Source organism: Hippocampus guttulatus, chromosome 19 (assembly GCF_054856545.1).
Source record: "Hippocampus guttulatus isolate MCC_2025c chromosome 19, RoL_Hgut_1.0, whole genome shotgun sequence".
Lineage (NCBI taxonomy): Eukaryota > Metazoa > Chordata > Actinopteri > Syngnathiformes > Syngnathidae > Hippocampus > Hippocampus guttulatus.
In genome coordinates, this window is record NC_141279.1 from 6,998,733 (window position 1) to 7,009,807 (window position 11,075).

The following is an 11,075-nucleotide window of genomic DNA, read 5'->3' on the forward strand; positions in this document are numbered from 1 at the left end:
TTAAAATAATGACACTAATTGTGAAGGCTGGTAGACGTTTTTATTCTTGACAGAAATATATATATACACATGGAGAAGAGGATGATATCATTTAGATTTCATAATTCTTGACTTCTTCCGGCTCTTTATTAGGATCTCCCCCTTTCTCCAAGTACAGGTTGTTGAAGGGATACTGTTTGGGTGCCTGGAATGGCGAGAAATAGAAACAGAATTATATATACTTAAAATACCATAAATTAGCTTACACCGTTAGTCTAATAGTATAATTGCCATAAGGATTTTTAGACTTTTCAGAAAACAAGCCAAACAACAATTTGAATAAACACGAGTCCTGTTTCTTTAATGCATGCTTTACGATTCACATCAGAGTGACTTTGATTACTGGAGAGAACACACACACACACACACACACACTTAGTAAAAACTATGTTTAAGCAAACAGTTTTTTAAAATTGATATGGTGTCAATTAATTTAAAAATGACTTAGGCAATTATGCTAACAATAAAGTTATTGTCTAATTGTATGATGATGAATCAACAACAATAAAAGTAAAATAAAGATACAAAAAACAATCTCATAAAAGATCTCCAAAAAAAGAAAAACTATTTACAAGAAAACATTTTAATGCTAAATAATAAAGCTGCAAAATTACAATACACTTGTGTTCATGAAGTGCCTCCAAATGCTTGTGATAAAATTTTGAAACCGTTTGTTTTAAGCAGGAATACAATTTTATTACTGTAAAAAAGTGACTATTTTCAATATTTTTCTTTGCCGTGATTTCCTTTCAAAAACATTTATTGTCTAAGTGCTGTGGTTTATACTTACAACAGGCTGATAACAAGGAAATTTCTCTCCAAGGTAGAACATGAACAACATGAAGCCAATGAAGCCAAACAGCTGTTTGCACATGCTATTCCAGGACAAAGGAGTGGGAGATGTATCCACGCGGTTCCTGATGTACATGTCAAAATCCCAGTGTATCTAGGAACAAATATATATATATATTTTTAAAAAACTGAAAAAAATATGGAGGGGCAAAATGTTGTTCATCATCTATTTTGCTTTTTACTGGCTCGCCCCAATTCCTCCTCAGGTCTGGGTGGTCCCATTGATACCAGGGGTCCCTCTCATGCTGAGATCGGTCAGGAAGTTTGGGATAATCACCATAGCTGCAAGAAACAGACCCATGAAAGGTGTCAAAATTTCAAATAAGAAATGCATTGGTTATTGGTTTCCTTTTCCAATTGCAAGGGCAGTATAGTAAGTATGCAAGTAAAATACTACCATTAAAAATACATTTAACAAATTTAAATTATTATTGCAGTCAAGCGTACCCCTCTCCTTTGTCTGGATAGGGTTCATAGTCCTCAACCCTCATGTTGTACTTCTTTGCTGCCGCAGCTCTCTCTTCTGGAGTCTTGGGGTACGCGCCAGGAAGATCAGCCTTTGAGGTACCAGATGCTGAAGAAATAAAAATAAAATGCATTGCACATACGAGCATACGATTGAAGGCACACGAACGGTAAGAGCAAGTGTCATTCCTCACCGTCAGATGACGGTAAACACTTAGCTCAAGCTAAAATTAGCATGTCAAGGTTACGTTAATTTGGGTCTCCAAACAGAGCACACAACGCGTTTATTTGAAAACGCTCATCAAATACACATGACTATATCCACCAGCTAAACTCACCTGCCCTAGCTCCAGAAAAAAGAGCTGAAATTCCGGACCCTTGCCCCTTTGAAAGAGCTCGGGCCCACCGTCGGAAGCCAACGACGGCCATGTTTATTGTTCAATGCAGACTGCCATGGAAGAAAATGCGCATGCGTGAGCCTGAAGTACGGGTGTCCATGAGAAACAAAATTGATTGGACGACAAAGTTTAATTTGACTTTTTTAAAGTTTATCTTAATTAAGATTTTTGAGACTCACTATAGTTTTTTGCGTACTTCGGTGTCATATGGGTTCACATTGTTTTTTGATTATTGATTTGTTATATACATATATGTACAGTATTGACATATACTGTATGTATGTATATATACAGTACAGTACATATATGATTAGCCTGTTTTAACAATTTCAGTTAAATAATAATAATAATATTACATTTTATTTATAAGCGCCTTTCAAGACACCCAAGGACACTTTACAATAACAAAAAACACAAAACAATACGGGTTGAGCAGCGGCAGCCAAAACGCGCCAGCGTTCACTCAACCCGGAAGTCAGAAAAAAACCACCAAATTTATCAAACTTCCAACATGAATAATTGGGATCCATTAGGATCAATTGTCTTGCTTTATTTGCTGAGTAATAATGAAAGAATGCATCACTTTTCATTGATTCATCCATATTTAATAGCATTAATTGTATTGGTGGCGGAGAGGAATTTGCTCTCAGAGTGAATGCACTGTTGCTCCGAGTTCTGTTCCTCTTCCTCATCAGGTCCAGCTCAGGGGCACACGTGCTTTTACCGAGGGACCATCACATTGCCACCACTGATCAACTGACAAGAGTCGGTTACAGAAGCTCCACGATGTCCTTCTCAACTTTGTCAATGGGGCAGTGAAGTTCATACCTGCGGAAAAGTGAACGCATTGTTGTGAAAATTGTGTGTCTAATACATCGTCTATTAAAAATATATATTTACTGTATATTGGACCAAAAAAGTCATTTGGGGCCTCGACCTAAAGTTTCGGAAATTAAGATGGTTGATAACTTTACCTGCTGAAGGGTCTGCCATCTGCATTGATTAGAAACTTTTCAAAATTCCATCGGATATCATTGACCGTGATTGGTGACCAGTAGAACTTCTTAATGTCGCCAATGACAGGATTCACAAAGGGCAACGATTCCTGTGAGATGACATGACAAATGAGAAAAGCTGCCATTTTACAATCAATTTATTCATATACCTTCAGGTAAGTGAACAGCGGCTCCTCATTGACTCCATTCACTTCTACCTTACCAAAGACGGGAAACTTGGGCACAAATCCCCCTCCGGGTCTCACGTACTTAAGGATGTTTAAGGTTTCATTATTCACCTCTAAAAAAAAAAAAAAAACCCCGCACAAATAAAAGAGAGATGTGCTAGTGAGGAGGACATTATAAGGGCTAAAATGCCAATAGAATGAGTCGACTTACCAGGGGACTGAAGGCCAAACTGGTTGCAGGAGAAGGCCAGCACGGTGAAGTTGAGGTCACCGAACATTTCCATGAGTGCATTCAGTCGATGGTACTAAAGAACAAAGTTGAACAGAAGAGAATAGAACACATAAAACATTTGAAGGAAATGTATGAACAAAAAAAAAAAATCATGGACAAAGGTTTTGAAATTAGGTTTTCTATTGAGGTCATCGCCTCTGATAGTGCGGCTCACCACAAGTAAAAAGAGAAATGGCCCTCGATAGGCAAATGGTGCTGGGAAGATTGGTGCAGAATTTACCTCCTCTATAGTTGACCCTCAGAAGGTGGCAACGTTGACGACAAGAAGCACCTTACCGCGGAAGTTGCCCAGCGGCACCATCACTCCATCCAGGGTCTCGGCAGAGAAATCATAGATCGATTTATTTGCCATTGCTCCTATTTTAGCTAATGCAAACGTTTCGCTCGCACACACCGGCCCAGGACTGAGCCATTCGCTGTGGCACTCTCTTCTTACCATTCACTGAAACAAACATGGGTCAGCAATTGTTCGGCGTGACTGAATGCATTGTTGTTGTGGGCAGAGGTGAGCAAGTCAGACATTGGTCGTTTGTTCAGGAATAGGACACTAACCTCTGCAAACCATACAAAATAAACGGAGACGCCATTGGAGAATTAAAATCCACTCTACTCACACAGTTAACTACTGTCTGTTCCTGTATGTTGTACGATTATAGTTTTCTGTTGCAACGAACCTTTGTAACCACATCACGGCGCTGCTGCACTGTAATCTACGTTGAACCCACGAAGCAGGGTTGACCCAAACTCTTCTGTGACCCCAAGGAGAATTTAACTTAACAGGTCACCTCTGCACGACAAACTCCTGAAACAAGAGATACTTATCAGTGCTAGACAGAACTGTGTAATTAATTGCGCTGACATGGCAGAATGCTGAGGATGGAGAATGGAGATTCTTGACTCGAAATTCTAGAGTCTTCAAAAACTATGCATGTATTTGGAGTGTGAAACCGGAGTACAATACCTGGAAAACAACCGCAAACATGGAGGAATACATATAAAACTCCACACAGGAGGCTCGAACCCAGGACCTTTCATCTATGAAGCAGTTGTGGCAACCTCTTACTCACCTTATTGTCCCTTTAAAAAAAAACTGAATTACTAAATGGGGCGGGCTGGTCAGATTCACTCAAACATACTAGATAGGTCAGCTTTCCCCCCCCCCCCCCCCTCTCTCTGCCCAAGTGTCATCTCTTAAGTGTACGACGTCACCACACATCACACCTCCAGCCCTTCCCCACCTCTTCTCCCCTTTCTCTTGCCACAGGGTGTGCTTTGTGATGGCAGCATTTACAGTGACATATTGCCACTGCCTCTCTTGCTGTCTCCCTCGATTTCTCAAGAAAAATATTGCATGAGGCCTTCAGGCTAAGCCCACTAAACCTCATTTTGTGTGTGTGCGCGCGCGCGCGTATGTGTAGGAAGAGCAGAGGGGACGAACACAATCAGCAAACAATGCTTCTTGGCCGCTTGTCTTGGCTTGACGTTTTTACGTGTCCATTAAGTAAATTGTTATGCTTCATGTGTTGCCTCGCGCGTCAGTGCAACATCTGTGTGTAAAGGGCTTCTTCTCATAACAAGAGATTTCCTGTTTTGATGAAAGCGTGGCGCCAAGAACATCCAGCTTATGTATGATATGGCTCCAACTCGAAGGAACACACAGTGGAATTATCATGGACGGATGGACAAATTGGATTCTGATTTATCTTTTTCCAATCGTTTGAGGAAGGAAAGGGAAATAGTTGAACACCCAAAAGTTGGACAAACTTGCCAAATCTTGTGTGCGGTAAGCAATCAGCTCAGTGAGCTTGGAGAGCGGGGGGTTTTCCAACTTTCTCCACCGAACACCACCTCACAAGAATACTTAGCCCTTAGTAGCATAGTAGGCCAAAACATTCATTAAATACTGGCCACGTTTATTAATTTGAAATACTTTTGTGATATTATCCGCTGTTTGAATATCAACACTTCATGCACTTCAATATCGGAAAATAAAAAGTGCACTTAAATAATGATTCAACTAGAAATCTTTTTTGCATAAAATATGAGTAAAATGAAAGTATGCCCTCTTGATGAGGATCTTGTGTTATTCCTCCACTGTCACATGCGTCTTTCTCAAGTTGGATCATTGACTTTCTTTGCAAATGTGACTTTCTTTACAGGAGATTTGAGCAGTCACGCATCCAAAGTCGTTTAAATACACTCCAAAGAAGCTTAGGATTCTTAAACGTTCTTCCCACAAGTAAACACACACACACACACATGCGCCCACACACTCCCGTATTCACACACACCTCCTGCTGTTCCCTGGGTGAATCATATATGCAGATTGGCAAAGCTTTGAAGTGCACGAAATAGAATAGGAGATGTGTGTTATATAAACAGGAGGAGGAGGATTAGCGTCAATACTTCCTCCTCGTCTCGTCTGCCACTCTACCTTTTCCCACTCCTCAAAAAAGTGCACTTTACTTACACCCTTTTTCATGATGCTCATTTTTGCATGTGCAACACTTGGGTCGCCCCCCCCCACCCCCCTTTTGCCCCTGGAGCCTGCCTCAAAAAAGTATATGTAGGTCATGTGTCGTCGCCTTCTTTCATTCCGCCATGCAGGAGAAGATGGAAGTGATGAAATCCTTCTGGAAGTGTCTCTACCCCACCTTTCTCTCTCTCTCTCTCTCTCTCTCTCTCTCTTTCGCCTGCACTACTTTTGCTTCCTGCCTGAATGAGACATTAAGAGGCTTTACCTGCCGCCCCAAGAAGACACTAAACATCTTCCTTTCTGCTCATACATTCTGTGCAGCGATGCAATGAGGAACCTGCCTCATTGCTGGCTTTTGCTGCCTCATTCGCTGGCTCTAAACTAATCAGGCTGCTTGCTTGGTTAGAGAGATAGAGATAGAGAGAGAGAGAAAGAGAGAGAGAGAGAGATTATTTTTGTTCTTTAGTCTGTGTAAAATGTTTTGGTCTTTCAATTTTTTTTTGTCATGTGTGAGATTTCTGGGCTATGTGTGAGAGTTTTGGGGACACGCAAGAGTTTTTTTTAGGGTGAGTGTGAGAGTTTTGGCGAGCATTATTCTTAAAACTTGAATATGCAGCGTGGCCTGAACACTCCTGAGGAAGCGCGTAGAACTGAAGGAGTTAACTGAATTTGCAATTTTAAATTAAAATTTAGACTAATTAAAATCCCCCAAGATTTGAATGATGAATTCATTTGACACTCTTTTCTATTGGGGGGATAGTTGCGCATGATCGGATGGATTATTATGGGATGCCATATTGAGGGGTAAGAGGGAAGTTGGTGCTCCCTTGCGTTGGGTGTCCTTGTGATATCTACAGTACAGTGGGTGTGGGGTGCATATGAGTGTGTTTGTGTGTAGAGTGCTGTGTTATGCACGGCTGGCCACTAACACGATGTGACAGGGCAGAAATACCAGTACGGGCCACACTCGCCCACCCACTGTCTCTCTCACACACACACACACACACACACACACACACACACACACACACACACACACACACACACACACACACACTACCCCCCCCCCCCCCCCCCCCCCCCGCTCTGTTGCGCTGCGGCCTCACCCGATTGGCTGTCTACTTCCGTCACTCCACATCTTCTGCTCGGAGACAGAACACTCCATATTCCCCCCACCCCCTTCCTCTCCCCCCCACACACCATACCCCCATTTTCTCTTATCGTGTGGGGTACTAACGTGCACCCGAGAATGACGTGGTAAGAAGTGGGACGCATTATGCAACATCCTGTTATGCAAGATTTTTTTTTCCATCATATCTTCATCCACCCAGCCTCTTGAGACTTCTTCTTTGCTTCCCCTCTTCCCCCCTTCCTTTCTGCTACAGTCAGTTGACATTTAGGGGCAGTCCCTGGTTCATCTTTGACCTCTATATCTTTACAGTGCTAGCTGATTCTCATATGAGAGGAGGGTTTTTTTTAAACCACCTATCTTCTTTCTGTGTTTAATATATTCACGAGATTTAAGTTTTTAAGCTGGCGGCGAGACTATCTGGTCAAAGCTGAGTGATGGTGCAACACTGTGCCTCATATTGCCATCTCTTATTAACAAGCTTTGGCGATAAAAAAAAGGTTTACTTTTATTACTTGCAGCCTCTTGTAGATTTTCCTATGCAAGAAGCCATATTGTTATTGCACTCCACAGTGGAATGAAAAACAGTCCATTCTCATGCAGTTGCATCAGTATGCGGTATTGTTGCAGTCGTGCATTTCGAGCACATTACGATGAAATGTATCTCAGAAATTGTGCAAAGGTACACTCCAAAAAGAGTTGGGTCAAAAATAACCCAATTATGGGACAAAAAAGGAACAATTCCATTTGGGCCAGTTGACCAATTAGCTAATTAATAGTTCTTTGATAGTTTTTCAAAAAAATAAAATGGGTCAAAAAATGAACCAAACTACTGTTTGGGTCAATTTGACCCAATTGTCTGACAAAACAACCCAGACAATTGCATAACACAAGGTTGTCTTGTAGAAAACAACACAAAGTTGTGTCTAATTGAACAAAGTAGCAGGCCTGTCCAATTTTTTAATGTTTGCTTTTTGGATCAGCAGTTTCATATCGCTGTTTCGCGTTTACTGGCACTAAGCAAACTTTGAGGAGTGTGGTTAGCAACATGTCACACAAAAACTACAAATCTGCCGACTTTTTTACGGCATACGTCACCTCTCCTTTAACCATTGGTTGCAAAGCCGTAAATCGATTCGAACATTTACACGTGATTACTGCTGTCATGGCAGCAATAATCGGCCTGAGGACCCCTACATTTAAAAAAAAGAAAATAAGTAAATAAAGGAGAAAGAAAAAGTTAGGCCACACGGTTAATAGGACAGTCAAGGACCAACAGTGACTCGGTTTTCACTCTGGCGTGAACTCAAAGACAAGGAGGGATTTCCGACCGAGTAAGGAGATTTCGATGCTAAATCAAAATGATAATGCTATCGGAAATTTACGTGGTAACAATAAATAGTCATCAATTTGATAGCCTTTAGTAATTCAGAAATGACAGTGAAATCACAGACTGGCATAGAATAATTTTAATAATAAATGTAAGGTATGTGTTATCCCCCATATGGAATGCCATTAGTGGAATTTTAACAGTAGAGGAAACTATACAATGTGAAGAAATGACAGGTCGTGCTTTCGATGAGAGACTGAACTGGAAATTCGTTCAAATGGTGCTGTGTTGGTATTAAAGCACCACGACACCTTCCTGCCGGGATCTACACGCGTGCCTACTGTGAAATTATCCAAGGTACAGTAACGTTTTATTCATCTGTTTCAAGGCTCTAAACTCGCGCTGGTCCTCATGCGAAATGTGGTTTTCCTCCGGGCAAAACACTCCCGCTTTTGTCCGAAGGAGAGCGCCATAATCACCGAAAATTGAAAGTTGCTTTCAGTCTGCACTAGTGTGTGCCACGGGACTATTAAAATCATTACTAGTAAGACGCAGTCAATCCGCTAGCGTAGTAAATTGCCTGATTAGTGAGGACAGAGTGGAAAAGTTTATTGATATCACGAATATTGATGAAATGTTTGAAAAGTTTCTTTAAGGAATGGCTATGACAGTAGCATATTATAAGAAAGTCTGCAAGGGAAGAGACATCAGTCTGCCCACTTCCAATTTTGACCTTTTACACAGACAAATCTATATTAAGACAGAGCACCCTGTCTATATTTTCTCTCTGCATCACTCTACCTCCCCACCTCCTCCTTCCATCATCCTGCCTGTGTTTCCCCCCCCCTCCTCAGGGACGTCGTGCGAGCATTGTGGATCACTGAGCTTCAAAGACACAGGATCTAAAATGAATGCACCGTTGTTACTTTTGCTAAAAGCGCAAGGTACTTTGCTCATGGCACCACTTGTGGAATCAGCTACCGACGTCACGAGTTGGAGCGTTTGTTGCGACATGACATGGAGTTTATGTAAAATGCTCAAACCAAACAGAGTATGACTAGTCTCGCCCCTTCCATCTCTAATAGTGTGCATTTCACAGCACTTTGGGCCCTGGAGGCATCCATCTTGGATCTTCTCCAGTCCAGTGGTTGCGTGGGTGGATGGGACTGTACTGTATTTTGGCCGCGTTCCAGTCCAGTGGGCATGGAGCAAGCTTGAGAGACGCACGGGATTTCCCTTTTTACACCAACCCCCTCTTCCCTCCATTAACCAATTAGACAGTAGAAAAGCCTAGCTGGATATTTCAAGGAATTGTATGCTGCTTTCAAAATGTAATGTACAATCTAGCAAATAATATAATAATAAGCTTTCCTGACTGGCAGAGTGGAACAGTGGAGATGTGAATGAAAAAAAACCCCCCACAGAGTCCATCAGGGAAACCAAAGAGCCAATTTGTGACAGACTGTTTGAATGGAGTCAGACATTTATTTTGTGAACTGTACTTTCAGGTTGAGAAGGCCCTCCCTTCTCTCAAACGGTAAATTCATTTTTGAAACATTTCAATAAAACACTCAAAGGCAAGGTCATTCTTTGTTCAAAGAATTAGTGAGGAATACTGTGCTGTGTCCTGCATCTATTTTTACCCTGCTATGAATTTTTATCTCACTATAATGCTATGTAGTACACGATGTAACTATATCATTCTCTGTAAATATCACCGCCACCGCTGGTATTAGACCAATGTTGAATTATGTTGCTCCAGAATCAGTCAATTAGAAATGTAAATCACAAGTAGTCATGAAATACCACTCACTCCATTGTGACAAGGAACCAGAGGCGGGGTCGGAGCGGCCCTTCATTGCCTGCACGTGATGGCTATTCACCTGTTTCCGTCGTAAATATTTGTGCAAATTTACTGTCAGCGAATGATGAATGTTATCAATATCACACAGTTACAAAAAAAAATGCTCCCCCATTCTAGAACTGCGCATGTTATCCACCAACAGGGGTCGTCCTTGCACAGTTTGTCCTCACTTGACTGGTGACTCCAAACCAGAGGCAGCATGTGAAGTAGCTGCATGGTTGCCCTACTTGCATCTGTATATAAAGGCAACCTGTATAGAGTAAGTGTTTTTTTTTCTTTCCAACCATAGACATTTTTGCATGAAGGACAACCTCATCCTCTTTGTTCGCCTATTCTTTCCGCCCCTGTGCGCCCAAGTGTTCTCGTCCTTGCCCCGGCCGTCCTCCTGTAAACGACCCACATCAATTCACTGAGCCTCTGCCCTTTTACAGGGGCTGCCTGAAAAAATATGATGTGACATGTGGGATGAGCAAGACGGAGCGAGAGGAGGAGGCGGACGCCGGGGTTGATGTATTTGCAAAGGACACTTCACCATCGCCAGTCTGACATTGACAGACTTCATCCTGACAAACTGGTGCATACTTGAAAGAGGACATGCCTGGCACATATGAGTAAGCGCATTTACATTGTAAGGACAGCATGTGACCTTCGCCGGGGCACACTTCAACAGTGCCTTGCAATACGAGTGGGACAAGTTTGTTTTTGAAATACTATCCATCGACACATTGCTTCACTTGATGTCAAACAGCAGTTTGGCAAATAGTTAATGATTCCTCAAAAACGATGTTGAGTGACAGACATGTGTTTCAGAAATAGAATTGTAATCTCGACATACGTTGGGGGACTCAAGAGCCTGTTTACAAACCACCGTGAAGCAAACGTCTTCCATATTATCGCCCTCGCTCTCTTTCTTTTGAGTGCTACCAGGATGACTGCGCGCCATATGCATGTCAGCTCTAATAAGTCAGGGCCACACAAGAGGTGTCGAGAAAGGGGAGCGTCATCAGTCAGCGGGCTGACAGAGCATCTCGGACACATCGGAGTGAT

The 11,075-nt window shown here is 42.0% G+C and overlaps 2 protein-coding genes across 2 annotated transcripts; both read right to left on the minus strand.

Annotated features, from left to right (window-relative positions):
* Nucleotides 1-18: 18 nt before the first annotated feature.
* On the minus strand, nt 19-1,820 carry ndufb8 (NADH:ubiquinone oxidoreductase subunit B8). Its single transcript, XM_086138836.1, has 5 exons — nt 1,695-1,820; nt 1,339-1,465; nt 1,074-1,173; nt 830-985; nt 19-184 (listed from the first exon to the last, which is right to left on the minus strand). Exons 1-5 carry the CDS (start codon nt 1,783-1,785, stop codon nt 92-94), a joined length of 567 nt encoding a protein of 188 aa, XP_085994962.1. The 5' UTR covers nt 1,786-1,820; the 3' UTR covers nt 19-91.
* Nucleotides 1,821-2,337: 517 nt separating this feature from the next.
* gpx9 (glutathione peroxidase 9) lies at nt 2,338-3,661 on the minus strand. Its single transcript, XM_086138585.1, has 5 exons — nt 3,450-3,661; nt 3,149-3,242; nt 2,920-3,050; nt 2,729-2,859; nt 2,338-2,582 (listed from the first exon to the last, which is right to left on the minus strand). Exons 1-5 carry the CDS (start codon nt 3,579-3,581, stop codon nt 2,525-2,527), a joined length of 546 nt encoding a protein of 181 aa, XP_085994711.1. The 5' UTR covers nt 3,582-3,661; the 3' UTR covers nt 2,338-2,524.
* Nucleotides 3,662-11,075: the final 7,414 nt, after the last annotated feature.